Source organism: Lepidothrix coronata, unplaced genomic scaffold (genome assembly GCF_001604755.1).
Source record: "Lepidothrix coronata isolate B3197 unplaced genomic scaffold, Lepidothrix_coronata-1.0 Scaffold48, whole genome shotgun sequence".
In the NCBI taxonomy this organism is placed as follows: Eukaryota; Metazoa; Chordata; class Aves; order Passeriformes; family Pipridae; genus Lepidothrix; species Lepidothrix coronata.
In genome coordinates this window covers 2,948,173-2,965,857 of record NW_016690228.1, presented here as the reverse complement: position 1 = coordinate 2,965,857, position 17,685 = coordinate 2,948,173, and the positions used below count along the sequence as shown (strand labels likewise).

General features: G+C 41.5%; 1 protein-coding gene across 1 annotated transcript; it reads left to right on the top strand.

The window, feature by feature from the left end:
- The first annotated feature begins 20 nt into the window (after positions 1-20).
- Positions 21-10,328, top strand: SPRYD7 (SPRY domain containing 7). Its single transcript, XM_017815142.1, has 5 exons — positions 21-163; positions 1,367-1,483; positions 4,311-4,477; positions 6,071-6,173; positions 9,309-10,328. The coding sequence occupies exons 1-5, from the start codon at positions 58-60 to the stop codon at positions 9,404-9,406; spliced, it is 591 nt and encodes a 196-aa protein (XP_017670631.1). The 5' UTR covers positions 21-57; the 3' UTR covers positions 9,407-10,328.
- The last annotated feature ends 7,357 nt before the right edge of the window (positions 10,329-17,685 follow it).

Sequence of the window (17,685 nt, the reverse complement as noted above, 5' to 3'; positions counted from 1 at the left end):
GAAGGGCGGGGCGGCGGCGGCCGTTGCGCCTGCGCGGCGTGGCGGGTGCGGCCGGTCATGGCCGCCTCCGTGTTCTGCTGCTTCTCCTGGTGCCGGGATGGCGGCGCCGGTCACATCCCGCTCAAGGAGATGCCGGCGGTGCACCTGGACACGCAGCGCATGGGTGAGCGCGGCGGGACAGGCCCGGTGCTCGGCGGCGGGCGGCTCCCCGGCGGGCAGGGCCGCAGCCCCGGGGCGCGGCACGGGGTAACCGCTGGGAAAGTCGCATTTTGGCGACTTGTTTAGCAGGATTTGGCAGTTTTTAGGGAGAAAAAAAAAAAAAAGAAAAAAAAAAGAAAGCCTCGCTTTGGCTTAAGCTGAAGGTGATCAGCACGATGAATATGTCGGGGTGCGCCTCGGTCTCTGGGGGTGTCCGGTGGGACAGGCAGCCCGACAAGGGTGGTCCGGGTCAGAGCCGAGGGGACGAGTTCACAGAATCACAGAATCGACCGGGTTGGAAAAGACCTCTGAGATCAAGTCCAACCTATGACCGAACAGTGCCACGTCCAGTCTTACCTTAAACATCTCCAGGGACGGTGACTCCACTTCCAGTTATGGCAGTGAAGATGCTGAAGGAGCCAGGCCTTGCAGAATCTTGTCCATGCCACTCGTTTAAACGTTGTCCTTAGGATGAGCTAGCCACAAAACCATGCCCAGCCTTTGCTGAGGAGAGAAGTGGTCTGGGCCAGCAGCACCACAGCTGGGGAGAGAGCTAAGAGGAATAGATGAGTCCAGTGCTTGAGCACCATTATTAGCAACTGTCTGCCATGTACTTGACCACAGTGCCCAAAGATAAAGTCTTCCAATGGAGAAGGAAAACTCCATTTTTTTCTCTCTGTATTGACAGGCATGTTTTGAATAAAAGGATTATTTCATAGAATGACTAAACACCTTGCAATTCCATCAATCATTTCTATCCAATATGCTTTTCCTTCTTGTTGCAGAATGTTTTTTCTCCGATGTTAGAGACAGAGTACAGGGCTTTGGTCTCACAGTGAACCCTTTCTGACTAAATTGTAAGTTATGCTTCTGATGTGGTTAAGCAAAAGTTGTAATCAGCAGGGTGCTGTAAAGCCCAGGAGGTGAAAATTAGATCAGCATATAGATTTTAAATAAATAAACCCTAGTGGAAAGATGAACTAGCCTGTAAACAGCCTTCCTTCTCTTACTTCAAAGTGTGGCCCATCATCATAATTCTTACAGACTAATGAAGCTTTTACTTGGGGCAGAAAGAACAAAAACTGTTTTCAGTGTTTAGGGCTTTGAGGGCTGCTTCCAGACTTCTAAAAAATGTTTTGAAGTTTTGTGATGTTTGTTTTTCTTGCAGGAACAGATGTTGTCATTGTTAAAAATGGCAGAAGAATATGTGGCACAGGAGGCTGCTTAGCCAATGCACCTTTGCATCAGAACAAGAGCTATTTCGAGTTTAAAATCCAGTCCACAGGTTAGTCAGCAAAAAATATACAACCTTAAACTTGGAAGGTATGTCACACAGCCTGCTGGTGGCCAAATCTCAAATGCTCAACACATGCATCTTTTTAATTTTATCCTTGAACTTGTGAGCATTGGAGAGTGTTATTTCCTTTTATTGTTGTGGCATAAAAGGAAATTTATTATTTTTTTTTAACCATGACTCTGAAATACTAGAAAGAATGGTAAGTATATTACTAAAGTGCAAATACTAAATCCCCACATTGTTTTGTATGCTGTTATATGCATGTTTTTCAGTTGGCATATTTTAGCAATGTTTTTTGCTAGGTAGATGCTTATGACCCCATAAAACACTGTAGCTGTGAAGTTGTTTTTTTTAAATAGTGCATTTTATCCAGCATTTTGCAGCTATTTGTCTACCTTCCTTTGCTTTTAACATGCTCTGTGTTTGCCCAAGCAAGGGTAACACTCTTTGTGCTACCCTTTGCTCTTCAAATCAAATGTGCAGCACTTGTTCCAACACTGCCTTATCCAGAGGAGCCTTTCAGCACTCTGTTTCTTTTTGCTTTTACTAATGCAGTCAGCCTCACTAGTACAGAGAGCATTGCAGGCTTGCCTGTATTCTAGCATTAAAAATCAGTCTGTATTTTTAAAAACAACAGGCAGCATGAAAACGAAGCTGTTCTCTCCTTAAGTATGTAGTGGGAGGGAAGAAAAAGAGAAATGTTAGTCCAGAGACAGGCCTTTTGATACCAGCTAGAGCTTGATGCTGCCACGTTTTGGGTAAGTGTTGTTTACATTCAGTTGGGATTAGGGCGCAGGCAGCATGAACACAAGTCTGTCCACAACAACTTGCAATCAAATGAGTTGTTTAGTGTTAAGCTACATGTAACCCCATATCAGTATTAACTTGGCAATTTTTATATCCTTTATGTCAGGGGAAGCTGACATAACAACAGGCAGCTGTTGTTCATATATGGTCTTTATTCACACAGATACAGTATCCATGTTCTTACACTTGAGAAACACGGGCAATAAACTCTCCTGGTCACTGTGAGCCATGTCTCATCTATTCCTGTGCCCCAAGGCAGGAGAACTGTAGATGACTTAATGAAAATCTTTGATTTCCAGAAATGTCCCTGAATCTACTAGGGATTATCTGTGGAGTCACTCTGACTACTGGAAAATTTTCTGAAGGATAATCACACTCTTGTCCTTTTCATTCTGGGCATATAAGTGTTAGAATAAATTGTTCTGCAATTTTTGTCTTTTTAAATTAATTTTCTTACATTTTTGCTTCATTTTAGTCTTCTGTAGATTAAACAGTTCCAGTTTGTTGGGTTTTTTTGTTGTCGTCTTCTAGATGAAATTTTTACACTTTTGAGTGGTTTTGTTGTTTCTTCTGCAATATCTCTAATTGCCCTAATTTGTCTTGAGATATGATGCTTAAAATGGATGCTCTGCTCCAGCTGCAGCAGCAGTAGATGTCCTTGATCTGCTATACATACAATACGTCTGCTTTACATATGCCACACATCCAGTTTTTCATGGTGGTAGGGCCCAGACTCATGCTCAGCACGTGCTCTTTGATAACCCCCAAACCATATTCTGTGAACTGGTTGCTAAGCCACTGCTGTATTTGTGCCACTTACTGTTCCTACTTACCTGCTCTTCTTCGTAATTCATAAAAAGCTGATGCACTTCCCTTATTTCAGGCCTCTTAACCACTTTGTCGGGATCATTTTAAATTTGAGGGTCCTCTGAAGAGCTTGAAGTCCTGTCAGATTGGGATTGGCAGCATCTTTAATAAGCACATCGTTATGTTATCCAAGTAATTGATGTGAATACACAACAGTATCTGACCTTGTGCATTCTATGCAAAACCTCAAACCCCACTTGAGTCATCATTTTTGATTTGACAGGGTGCTACTGATGAGTAATCCTGCAATAGTTTTCTAACCACTCGTGCCTTTATATTGCTGTAACTGTCTAGACCTTATTTTCGTCATTTGACTATTTCAGTGTTGTATGAGTTTCAAAAACATTACCAAATTGAGATCTATCATACTTTCTAACACTTTCTTCTTTTTCTGTAAGACTGGTCTAGCTAGCTAGCTGAAGTTCTCTGGATCCTTCTTTTTCAGGATAGATACCACCCTTGTGGCCACCTTGTACTGGGTCTGGCCAGGATGGAGTTAATTTTCTTCGTAGCAGCTGCTGTGGTGCTGTGTTCTAGATCTGTGACCAAAACAATGCTGATAACACACCAGCTATTGCTGAGCAGTGTTTGCACAGCATCAAGGCTGTTTCTCTCTGTTTCTCACCCTGCCCCTCCAGTGAATGAGATTAGGATTGCACAAGAGGTTGAGAGGGGACATAAGTAGGCTGATGACCCAAACTAACCAAAGAGATATTCCATCCCAGGTACTGTCATGCTCATGGGAGAGAAGGGAATTTAGGGAGGCTAGCCATCTTTTGCTTGGGAATTGACTGGGCATCGGTCTACCCGTGGGAGGTAGTGAGTGATTGCCATAGCATCGCTTTGTTTTGATTTCTTTTTCTTCTGCTTATTAAACAGTTTTTATCTTTAGCCATAAATTTTCTCGCTTTTACTCTTCCTTTCCTCTTCCTTCGTTCCACTGGGGCCTGTGGGGAGAAAGGAATGACTGGCTGGGTGGTGCTTAGCTTCCTACCAGAGCTAACCCACAACAGTTCTGGTATTTCCAGGAGATACTGGTAGTACCATCATGCTGGTTAAATTCTTTATGGTGTCCTGCTTCAATCAGACAGTCTTCAAAAGGATTTTGTTTTTTCCTTATCGTGTTAATGTCACATTTTAGGGATTTGGGGTATTGGAGTTGCAACCCAGAAAGCAAACTTGAATCAAATTCCACTTGGTCGGGATGTCCACAGCCTGGTGATGAGAAATGATGGAGCTCTCTACTATAACAATGAGGAGAAAAGTAGGCTACCAGCAAACAACCTTCCTCAGGAGGGCGATGTGGTGGTGAGTTTCTTAAGGCTTTGTTACTTCCTCAGCTGCTACTAAATGCCTCGTATTTACAGCTCTGTGGTCATACTGACTGTTTCAGTCAAACTGTTCAGCTTGCATCTCTCTGTTTGAAAAGTGCTGATATAAACTCCCATTGTCTTTGAGTGGGGCAGCTGCCTGGATATTGGTGGACTTCTCTGATTGATGTGTTGGTATTGATATGTTCTGAATGAGGGATGGACTTGACCAGGGTTTGAGAAGTAGCCTTTAATGATCATTTGCAGTATCTACCTAACAGATAACTCCCATCACAAGGATCCTGTAGTGTTTGAGGCGGGACCTCCCTGAACAAGTACTGTGCTGGAATGCATTACATGGCTATGCACCATGCCCAGCTGAACTCAGAGCTAACTGGTTAATGATTAGAAGGACAGAGCAGAGATGGGTCCTGGATGATAACTTAATTGGTTTTTTTAGCCAAACTTTTGTAGGGATAAAAGAGATATTAAGTGGGGAGGATGGTAATGTTCACTGGGAAAATTATTAAAAATGAGGCAAAATGGAGAATCTTTTTTTTTTTTGTACCTTACTATTAAAAAAAAAAATCTTAAAGTGACTATTTTCAAAAGTACATGGGAGCAGTGCAGTGAAATTTAGACCATTTATCACCACTACTTTTTTGTGCTGTGTAGCCTTGCCTCTATGTAGCAATGGTTAGAAATGTCATCTTTAGAAACCCCAAACAGCTAAGGTTGACATCTCCATGCTTTACCCTCAGACACTATACTGTTCTTTTAATCCCCTTCTGAAACTGTTTTTTGGAGGGTTGCGTACTGCTTCAGGGTTTGGTCAACTTGTGTAGCTTCAACTAATCACAGAAAAGTAGCTGATGTGTTACTGCTAACTCCCCAGTTTCCATAAATTTCAATTTATTTTATTTATAATTTATTTTCTGTCACGAAAATAGATTTCTGAAGTTATGACTGACAGCACAAATTGTCACACTCAGCCATACCAAAGCAGTGAGAAAAATCCTTTAGCTAACAGATAAGTAAGTTATTACCTTGCTAGTGTTTGCATGCTGCTCTGTAGTCAGCATATTTATAGTGTTATGTATGAAAACACGGTCTGTTGCTGCCAGCAGAGTAAATGATCTGAGAGATGTTTCTGTATGGAAACATGGAAAGATAAACTTGACTCATAGCATCACTATTTCTTAAAGTTATTTCCATGAGAAGATATAAACAAGAAGACTGCAAACTGCCTAATATTCAAAATCATTGAAAATCTTGTGTTTCTCTAACATGATGAAGAACACTTTAGAAATGTGTTTTGTAAACCTAGTAAGATGCAATGTGCAGTGTGCAGTACTGTGCTGCCTCCAAATTGAATGGGCATTAAGGAATCCCGAGTATTTGAAAATACAAATGTTATAAGTCATTTATTAACTTCTAATTGTTTGCAGGAATGAAGTGAGATTTTCTAGGATACTGTGGCTTTCATAACGGTGTTAAGATTTGCCTGTGGCTAAGATAGCTAAATTAAGTAGCAGTCTTATGCATATAAACTTGTTGATGCTTTTTTTTGTTCATTTTCTTTATTTTGTAGGGCATTACATATGACCATGTAGAATTAAATGTATATTTAAATGGGAAGAACATGCATTGTCCAGCTTCAGGAATCAGGGGGACTGTCTATCCAGTGGTCTATGGTAAGTCAGAGATTTTCAAACTGTTTCACAGTATGGACAGTATTCTGTCTTCTGAGCCATGTCTTCTTCTCACTTCAGTGGAACACACACATCAGTTGTTTATTCTTGGCAATGACAGCAATTAATTACATGAAAATGCAAACCTAGGAAATTAGAAAAGTATATTTGCACCTCATTCTTAATGCTGCTTAATAGGAAAAAAAGCACTGCTTGATAGGGAAAAAAGCACTTAGAGTGTCCACATTCAGCAAGCTGCACTCAGGGAGTTGCTGCACTCAGTCTAAAAGTTGCCAGGTAAAAAAACTGTGAAGCGGATTTAAAAAAAAAAGAAAAACAACAAATTTGAACTAATATAGACTTGTGGTCTAATCTGATTTATCTCTGAAGCTTGTCATTTGTCCCTTTTAATTTCACATACTTTATAAATGCATTCAGTGTTACATAGGAATAGAATTGCTGGTTGTATTTTCTTACAACAGTAATAACTTAGATGTAGTGCTGGTACAGCTGCTTGCTGTGTGGTGGTGCAGCTCTTTGCTGCTACACCAAATTGATGCCCAGTTTTGAAATCCAGCAATTAGTGAGCAACTTATGGTAGCTGTTTTGCAAGCAACCATGAATATAACACAGCAATTTAGAACAGGAAACAAATACCATATCCAATTAATCACTGCCTAGGCACTTTAAAAAAAATTATAAATGATGGAAGCTGGAATTTGGCGAAGTCATATTAAAATTTTACTCTTCCAGAAGCTGGTGGTGATTTTGTAGTTCCCAAGCAGTCAGAATTTAACATCTCACCTGGAAGGCAGCACTTCCCTTAGCTCAGTGCATAATCAGTGCTACACTCTGGGTTGACATGTAAGTTACAGAAACTGATAATTGCTCACCATGTTCCCTCTATTACACCTACAGCCATGACAGAGTTACAGAATGGGTCAGGTTGGAAGGGATCACTGGAGCTTGTCTGATCCAGCCTCTCTGCTCAGTAGGGTCCCCTAGAGCATATTACTTAGGATTGTGTCCAGACGGTTCTTGAATATCTTCAGTGAGGGAGACTCCACAATCTCTCTGGGCAACCTGTTCCAGTGCTCAGTCACCCACACAGTAAAGTTCTTCCTCATGTCCAGGTGGAACTTCCTCTGCATCAGTTTCTTCTTGTCTCTTCTCCTATTGCTTGGCACCACTGAGAAAAGCCTGGCTCCATCCTCCTAGCACCCTCCCTTCAAATACTTACAGACATTGATGAGGTCCTCTCAGTTGTCTCTTCCTGAGGCTGAACAGGCCCAGCTCCCTCAGCCTTTCCTTGTAAGAGAGACACTCCAGGCCCTTAATCCTCTTCATAGGCCTCTGCTGGACCCACTCCAGGAGCTGCATCTTCAGTTTATCTTTATTCCTGTGTGAGTTTCATCTAAGTAGTAACCTCTTCCAAAATAATTTTGTTATTGAGATACCATTAGCTATGGGATAATTTTTTGATTTCATGGTGCCTTTCTAATGAACTGTTGGCATGTTCCCATTTACATCTTGATACATTTGTAATGCTGAATTTTTTGAACAGGAAGAAAATACTCCAGATGCATTGTAGAGCCTTCGAAGTCTATAAATGTAGCTGACGAATTATATATTTCCAAGCCATTAGAGTGGAAATTGTTTTATGTGGTCATGTTGTGATGTTTTCTTAAGCCACGTGATGGCGCTGCTTAAATGCTGTGGCAGCTCTGCAGGATCTCCTTGTGCAAAATCTTCATGAGCAGCAGGAGAGTTGCTGTGTTGCAACTGATTATTGCATCTTCCCCGTATTTTGGTAGGGGTGTTACACAGCATGAAGAATGAAGGTTGCTTTCAGAAAACATTTGGTAGTATGTAGGTTTAGCCTGCTGTAAACTTTTTTTCCTCAGACTAAGGAAGTTCCATGCCTGGGGAATACAGTGACCTTTTATTGCCACAAGTGGACATAATTTCATCATAATTATCATATGTCCTACGTATAGCTGTAACAACTGAAGCCTGCAGATTGCCTTTGTGCAGTACTTACTTTAACTATAAATGTCCTTAATTTAATGTGAATGAACAACTTCTAGTCACGTGAAAGGATTTGGCCATAGAGAAGCATTTACCCTATTCAGACTAGAGCTATAAATACGTTTTTAAAAGAAACATGGTAGATCAGGCAAACGCGGCGTCGAGCTTGAGCATGTAAAACAGAAAAATGGACTTAAAGGTTATGCTGCTGTACCTCAGGCACTTTCATGGAAGCAAGATGCCAACACTGTGTAAGTACTACAGAACTGTGCAAATATACTGATATGAATTTTAACTGAGCCTAGGAGGGAAAAATTCTGACCTTGGCTCTGAGATAGCTAAATTCCAAAATACAGAGATGAAGCTTTTCTGCTTTGAACTAATGTTGCTAGTGTGCCAGGTTCATCTCAGAAGTTGTCTTTGAAAGGGATCTTGCTTTTCTGACTATTTCAGTTTGCTGTTGAAATACAGCAGAGCTTTGCTCTGAAAATTCTCATCCGCTTCTTTTTTATATTCTACGTTGAAAGTAATGTTGCAGATAGATTTTGCATGGAGTCCAAAGCTAGGAGAAGTTTTGTAAAAAAACATTAACTTCCAGCTTTTAAGAAGCAGTTGAAGAAGCTCTCTTTGGATCACATGTTAAAACAGATGGTCTAACACCAACCACTGTGGACATCTGAAACCTTGTAAACCTCCAAAAACCCCACTGTAGACAGCTGAAACTCCAGCGGAATCAGGAAGTGGACAGAAAAATATGCACCTGATGAGATGACATCCCTGCAGCATGTATCTGGTAGTGTCCTTACTCTGTAGACTTCTGGAGAAATAGAGTAGAAAATTTGGAGAGAGTAGCCTGAAGTCCTGCTAATACTCCCAGTGAAATCAGACATAGCATTCTTGTTGACTTCACCAAGGACCATTACAGACTAAAGTAAACAACAGAAAAAAGAGATGGTTTGCTCTCCTGGGATATGTGTGGGGCTCTAATGAATGTATTGAAGAAATTCTCTGTGGTTTGAGCATAGGATACAATCTAATAAGATTGTGTAATAGAGGATCAAACTGTAAGTGTTCCTTCTCTAATTACTTCTTTTTGGTTCTTTTCTGCAGTTGATGACAGTGCCATTCTGGATTGTCAGTTCAGTGAATTTTATCATACACCTCCACCAGGGTTTGAGAAGATCCTCTTTGAGCAGCAAATCTTCTGAATGTCTTCATACTGAAAATTTGCACCCTGCACTGTTACAAAAGCTTTGTCATCTTAAAGCTCCACTTTTACTTTCTGGAAACATATCTGTATTTTTAGTAAATATTTGTGACTGTTGTCTGCAGAATAAATATGTTAACTGCAACACCAGGTAAATGTGTTGCAAATGTGAGTTTGCTGGCAATGTTTCGTGATTGAAAATGAGTGTTTTGGGGCAGGGTTTTTCTCCGATTTGTACTTGATGCATAAGGATACTAAGGGATATTACTGTTGTCAGTATTACATTCAGTATTTTGAATGAACTGGAGCTCTGTAAGACAAATAGTTCTTATGCATATGATAGCTACGGAGATGTGTAGTTCTCATGATTCTTTTTTCCGCCAACTTTTTTCTCACAGAAATTATGTAATTTGTTTAAAGGACACACTGTGTTTCTAGCCTGTGATCTGGAGTGTCCCAGTTGTGCATAATGACTAATAATACAATGGCATAACTAGCAGCTAGATACTTTTGTTTTGCAAGGTATAGATTAATCCGTTCCCTCAATCTTAAACCAGCAAATACAATTTACCTATTTCTCCTAGCTTTTAATTTGCTTTTATTCTGACAAAAAAAAATTAGAATATTTTCTAGTAATACTTTTTTGTTGAACCTTAGAAAGTAAACCTAAACACTACCTGTGTTTTTGAGGACCACCATGCTGTGGTTACTCTGGTCGGAGAGTATAAGTACAGATCAACTCAACTTGGGTATGCAAAGAGCCAGATGAAGGGTATGAGATGTTATGGTGAAGCCTTACATCTAAACTGTAAATTAGATTATTCTCTTCTGGAATAGCATATTTAATTTCTTCGTGAATCATTTATAAATGGCTAAAACATTGTTCTAAAATGTGATGCCCTTGAATATGCATTGTGAGATGCTTTTCTTCCGCTCTTGTCATGTTTAATATACTTCCTAAAAGAATTTTTATTGTAAAAAAAAAAAATCTTCATACTGAATGTTTGTGTTTTGGTTTTGGCACTTCCTGGGTTAATGCATTTGCATAAATAATTTTATTTAAATATTTTTAGAAATTACCTTATTCTGAAATTTTCAAATACAAACAGCTTTCTCAAAGCCTTTCACCTTAGGATTTACTGATTCTGTTCTTAATTCTGTGGCCCATGTTTTCCTTCCTTTTAGCCTTGCTGTCACATGATAGTGTTGAGTAGAACTTTTCAGCCTGAAAGGAATGATGCCCTTGTCAGCATTATGATAAAAAGCTCGGGAGATTAGGCTGCAGTTTTATCACTCCCCTTGAAATCTACTCAAATCAGAGTAGAGAATGAGAAATAAAACCTAAATCCTAAAACACCTTCCCCCTACCCCTCCCTTCTTCCTAGGCTTAAATTTATTCCCTATTTGCTCTACCTCCAGCGGCACAGAGGGGCGGGGAATGGAGGCTGTGGTCAGACATGTCTCTGCTGCTCCTTCCTTCTCATGGAGAGGACTCCTCATACTCTTCCCATGCACCAGCGTGGGTCCCTCCCATGGGAGACAGTTCTCGACAAACTTCTCCAACGTGAGTCCTTCCCATGGGCTGCAGTTCTTCATGAACTGCTGCAGTGTGAGTACCTTCCACAGGGTACAGTCCTTCAGGAGCAGACTGCTCCAGCACTGGGTCCATAGGCCCTGCCAGGAGCTTGTTCTGGGTCATAGCCTCCTTTGGGCATCGACCTGCTCCACAGCGGGCTTCTCCACAGGCTGCAGGTGGATCTCTTCTCCACCATGGACCCCCATGGACTGCAGGGGCACAGCTGCCTCACCATGGTCTGCACCACGGGCTGCAGGGGAATCTCTGCTCTGGCTTTTGGAGCATCTCCTGCCCCTCTTTCTTCACTGACCTTGGTGTCTGCAGGGCTGTTGCTCTCACATATTCTCACTCCTCTCTCTGGCAGAACTGGTGCAGTTTTTTCCCTCCCACCTTCTTAATCTGTTATCCCAGAGGCACTACCACTGTCCCTGCTAGGCTTGGCCTTGGACAGCAGTGTGTGGCCTTGGTGCCAGCTGGCATTGGCTGTGTCAGACGGGGGAAACTTCTGGCATCTTCCCATGGAAGCCACCCCTGTAGCTCCCTGCTACCAAAAGCTTGTAAACCAAATACAGCTTCCACACAGCCTGACCTTCAGATGTCTGATGCAGCACTCTAAGTCCTAGGTTACAGGGATTGCCTGGGACCTCTCTCTGAGGCTGGGAAGAATTGCCCTCTGCCCTTTCAGAGATGTGCTGTCTTGGAGAACTTGTGCTGCCAACTGGAGGAGTTCAGGACTGTGAGCAAGTTGCACATCAGAGAACATGAAAGGGAGACAGATGGGATCTTCTCTGAGACTTAACAGCTTGAAGAGCCTCAGGCCCCATCTGCAACAGGGAAGACAGAAATTACTATCTCACACTACCAAGGTAAGCAAAACCTCTGGAGAAGGGGCTGGATAGAAGCTGGTAACTTCTGGCACTAAGAAGAAAGTTCCTGCCACACCTAAGGGCTTACAGCTGCAAAACAGGTTCACTGCCCTCTTAGTTGAAAAGGAGCTGGATGAGCCCTCAAGCAAAGAACCTGTACGGTATCAGAAATGACTACAGGGCTGTGAGGGCAGTAGTCAGAGGCATGGGGGCACAGGTGGTGCCGTCAATCTTGCCAGTGACGGGAAGGGAGTAAGAAGGAGAGGGGACAAATAGGACAAGTCAATAAGTGACTGCAGAACTAGTGTGGACAATGTGCCGTAAAATCCTAATAGGCAAGTTGCTGGAAAAGCAGACAGTGAGGTGGACTGAAAACTGTCTGAATGGCCAGGGCCAGAGGGTGGTCACTGGCATAAAGCTGAGTTGGAGTCCAGTAACTAGCGGTGTACCCCAGGGTCAGTACTGGGTCCAGTCCTCTTTAACAACCTCATTAACGTTCTGGAAGATGAGGCAGAGCGTACCCTCAGCAAGTTTGCAGAGGACACAAACCTGGGAGGATTGGCTGTTATTCCAGAGGGTTGTCCTGCCATTCAGAGGGACCACAGCAGGCTGGAGAAATGGGCTGACAGGAACCTTGTGAAGTTCAACAAGAAGTGCAAAGTCCTGCATTTGGGGAGAAACAACCCCAGGCACCAGTACATACTAAGGGCTATCCATCTGGGAAGCAGCTTGGCAGAAAAGGACCTATGGGCTCTGGTGGACAACAATTTGAACATGAGACAGCAATGTGCCCTTGCAGCAAAGAAAGCAAATGGTATCCTGGGCTGCATTAGACAAAATATTGCCAGCAGGAGTTGATCTTTAGTCTCTCCTCAGCCCTGGTGAGGTCACACTCGGAGTGCTGTGTTCAGTTCTGGGCTTTTTGGTACAAGAGAGACATGGACATACTGGAGAGAGATTGAAGAATTGCCACAAATGATCAAGGGACTGAAGCATCTCTGCTATGAGGAAAGGCTGGGAAAGGTTGGACTTTAGCCTGGAGAAGAGAAGGCTCAGGAGAGTCTGACCAATGCATTTAGATACCTGAAGGGAGAGTGAAAAGAATGTGGAGCCAGGCTCTCTCCAGTGTTGCACAGTGACAAGACTAGAGGCAATGGGCACAAACCTGAAGTGCAGGAGGTTCCCAGGACTAGAGGCAATGGGCAGAAACAAATGCAGGAGGTGCCCTCTGAATATCAGGGAACATTTTTTTTAGTCAGGGTGACTGAGCACTGGCACAGTTTGGCCAGACTGGTTGTGGAGTCTCCATCCTTGGAGATACTCAAAAGCCAACTGGTTGTGTTCCTGGGAAACTGGGTCTAGGTGGCCCTGCTTGAGTAGAAGGGTTGGAGCAGATGACAACTGGAAGTCCCTTCCCAACTCAACCATTCTGTGACTCTTCCCTGAGGTGACATAGGTGACATTGCTATGCTAGTTGACACATATGATAATGTTTCTGTAATGAAGTTTGTCAGCTCTTGAAACTTGTTTATATACATATATATAATATAAATAAAAGGAAAGGGGAGGCTAAAAGGAAAGTGAAGGCATGTGTCCTTTTTCCTTTTGATATCTTTCAATAATGCCTTCAACAGAGGTTCTTTACCATGAAAGACTGCTGAGATGAAAGTGCTTCTTATGGAATTATATTTCTCACGTTCATGGAGAAAGGAGGAAGTATTTAAAAGAATTCTTAGCACTTTATCTAATTGCACCCAGCAAACAACTTTTTTTGAAGACTGCTGTGATTAAGAATATTTAACAGTAAAAGCTGACACCTTGAGCTTAATGTAGACTTGATTTCAAATACAGAGAAGGCTATCTTCATCAAAGCTGATGTTTGAAATGGAAAACATTTTGGTAAATATAAAATACTCAAAATAGCTGCTACATTCACCAAAAATATGGAAAGAACCTGCTTCTATAACTCAAAATTACTCATTTCTCGTCTTAAACCGAGTAAGATGCATTTGTAATACTGTGCAATGTAACTACATCTCTTCTTTAAAAATCAGAAAACTTCTTGTTTTATAGTAAGTGACACAGGGAAACTACAAAATAAGGGAGGGGTAAATAAAAGACTATTATAATCTATTTATTAAAATGTCGTGGTTTAGGAGTTTAGTAGTCCCACTAAAACCACAGCACTGCTCGCTTCCCTCTCCTCCTCCAACTGGAAGCACAAAAGGCAAAGATTGCAGATTGAGATAAAAACAATTTACTGGAAACACCAATGAGATAAGAAAATGAATGGTAACAGCAACAATATTAGTAACAAAATGTGTAAGACAAAAGGTATAACACAAAAAAATAATTTACACAGAAAGTCTGCAGCAATAACAACTGGGATCGGCTCTTCCCCACCACATTTTCTCCCCACCAGAAGGAACATCCTTCTTCGCAGAATTGAGAAAATCCCTTACTCCCATCCCTGGCAATGAACTGAGGTGGTATAGAATAACCTATTAGCCATGCCCACACAGCTTCAGGCTCTGCCCCCTCACAGCTACTGTAAAAAATTAACTCTGTCCTAGCCAGAACCAGGACAAAAAATGGAAAGAGTGAAATGAAAGTAAGTTTTGTGGTGATAGTTCATAAGAGAAGCAAGAGTACGGTTAAATCCCTTGGCCACAGAAATAGAATGTGAGTTAACCTGTGTCTCAGCACTTCACTTCAGCATCTGGCAATAAATCCAGATGTTTTCTCAGATGTGTTCCCAGTCCCAACTTTGCCCAGAGAAATGAGATGGAATACTCATTTTGAAAAATTGCATGTATTGCATGCAAATTGCATGTAATTTTCAGTTAAAGTTTGGCAATATATTTACTAGTAGCAAATTCATTTTAATGAGAATGAATCATACTTCCCAGTGAAATGGTTGAGGTATTTCCACTAATTGTACCTAAATGTTTTCTTAGTCTTCGGATGTTACAGTTTCGACCGTCTCCTTGATTGCAAAACTTTGTATTGACTAATTATGTATGTTTTCTGAGTCCTTTTGACATTATACTGTGGCAGCAAGATATGAAGTCTAAACCAGACTTCATTTTCACATCCACAAATTGATAGAAGTAACAGGGCACATAATACCAGTTGCATATAGATCAGTAGAGTTGTTATTTTATATTACTGGAAGTGTTTATGGTGCATCAGGGATAGATGAAATCAGGTGGTACTATTCCAGCAAGATTAAAATCCTAATTAGATACTGAAAGGCTAGAAACACCTGTCAAGAGTTGCCTGAAAAGGTGCTCTTCCACAAAAGAATCAGAATACAGTACCATAGATTTTCAGCAAAGAGAAACTTCATGGTGTGCATTGGATCCCTTAAATGCTATTCAGTGGAGTTCTAATCCCAGGCTGCAAAGAGCATTCAGAGATGGCAGGACATGCTATTCAGGTGCAAATGTTCATGAGAATACAGACTTCCATGAGTATTCACACTGTTTTTCCTTTCTGTGGGCTTTCTTGTGAGTGCACTGCCATGCATTCAGCTGTGTGCAAAAACAAAAGGAGGAACCAGATTCTAGGAATTGATGGGAATTTCTTAACTTTATCTGAGTTCTTAGATTATTGTTGCACACTCACTCCTCTTTGTTATCAGTTTGTGTCGATGCTGCTTTGCGTACTGACAACCACTCAAGCTCATGGCTGAGATAAGGTTTCATAAAGATCCACAAGTGAATCAGCAAAACATTTTTTCTTACCTGTCTCTCTGAATCCAGGTTTAAGGCTCAAGGATCCAGCCCCCCAGGATACTTAAGGTATTCAGAGCCACTGTTCCACTGTTGCATATCGAAATGGGATTAACTATTACCTCTTGCTTAGTGAGGAACTGCTTGCATAAATGTTTCCAAAACTATGCCACTAAGGTATTTGCAGGAAGCCTGTGACAGAAAATTTGGAACAAATTTAAGTGCCTCTTCACTTCTTTCCACTGTTCCTTCCCTTGCATGGTTCCTCAATAGAATACTTCTCAGGTTATAGACATCTTAGATGTCATAGAATTATAGAATTACTTAGGTTGGAAAAGAACTCTAAGATCCTCAAGTCTAATCATTGCCAAGTCCACCCCTAAATCATGCCCCTAAGTGCCACATCTACACGTCTTTTAAATACCTCTAGGCGTGGGAATTCAGTCACTTCCCTGGGCAGCCTGTTCAAATGCTTGACAGTCCTTTCAGTGAAGAAATTTTTCTTAATATCCAATCTATACCTTCCCTGACCCAACTGGGGGCCATTTCCTCTTGTCCTATGACTTGTTACCTAGGAGAAGCCAACACTCTCCTGGCTACAACCTCCTTTCAGGTAGTTCCAAGAGAATGGTAAGGTCTCCCATGAGCCTATTTTTCTCCAGGCTAAACAACCCCAGCTGCCTTAGATGCTCCTCATAAGCCTTGTGCTCTAGACCCTTCACTAGCTTTGTCACCTGCCCTTCTTCGGAGACATTCCAGCTCCTCACTGATACAGATTTCTAGACAAAAATGCAAAGGATTAGGGACAGCTCTCAGATGTACTGTGTCAGACCTTTGCTTTCCTTGAGTCTTTCATGTAAGCTCTCTGTTGAGGCAAATCTTGGTGGCTTGAATGTTGAATTTTTATGTGTTGAATATTTGTGAGAATCAAGAGTTGGAAGGATGAATTCCTACCCCATCTGGCTTGTGTTAGAGCCCTTTATTTATTTTACTTCTTTTTAGTTTCCTCACCTGGACATTTTAGCTTTTCCAAGCTCTTTTTCTAGCCCTGTGTTGGTCCTAAGAAAACTCACCTGACCTGGCTGCCAAGATGAGTCAGCAGAAGAGCTCTTTATCCCTCCACGTAGTCCAAACAACTGACACTTCCTGGGAAGAGGAATAATTTCTTAGACACTGGAATTTCCTTTGCTGCAGTCAGAGAGGTGGGCTGGGGATTAAATGAGATTGAAAGAACGTTCTTGTGGAGAGTCATTGCTAAAATGCCAGAAATTCAGTATGAAGTGCATAAATAAAACTAAGATCACTATTCCTTAATTCCAGAACATGTCAAGAAAAAGGTTTATATCTTTGTGTATATGTATTTAGGTTGCATTGTGCCTGCAATTTAATTCAAAATAATATAAGGAGAGCAAATATAGAAGCCAAGTCACATCCATGGAAAACTCTGGCGTGTTTAGCAGATAAGACACTTCCTAGCTTCAGGAAACATGAAGACTTGAGTCATTTTTCTTGGATGTGCTCATTATATTGGCAAGCAGTACATGTTAAAATCCCCATTGTTGAGAAATCTAAATTCCCTTTTGCCTTAAAATATCTGTACTCAGTATGAGAGGACTCATGACCTTTTCATAAGAGAATAATGACTGCAGTAATTCAGTGAGGATTTTTTGTGGAAAAAGTGCTACTCCTGGCCAAAGCAAACACTGGGAAAATTGAGATAAGCTGGTAAAAGAGGCATTTTTCATGCAAGTTGGTAGCTTGGTAGCTTGTTCCAGACAAAGTCATCTTTTCCTGTGTGTAGGATGGAAACTGTTTCCCACTATGAAGCGATGTCAGGAGAACGCATCGAAGGAATGTGAGGCAGCCAAGACCATGCTCAGACTGCTTGTACCCTAGTGCCTGTCACAACTCCATCTCTCCATTGTCTGAGGAATCAAGTCTGAGCAGTCTGAATCACTCATGACTAATTTGAATGTAGTAGTTATAACTCCTAAATTGAGCTCCCTGAGTAGGGAGTGTGAACACACCTTCAGAAGTTACAGTAAAGGGAGGGCCATCTAATTATTTAAGAGTCTGTATTTTCCCAGAGATTTCTTGAGCAGAG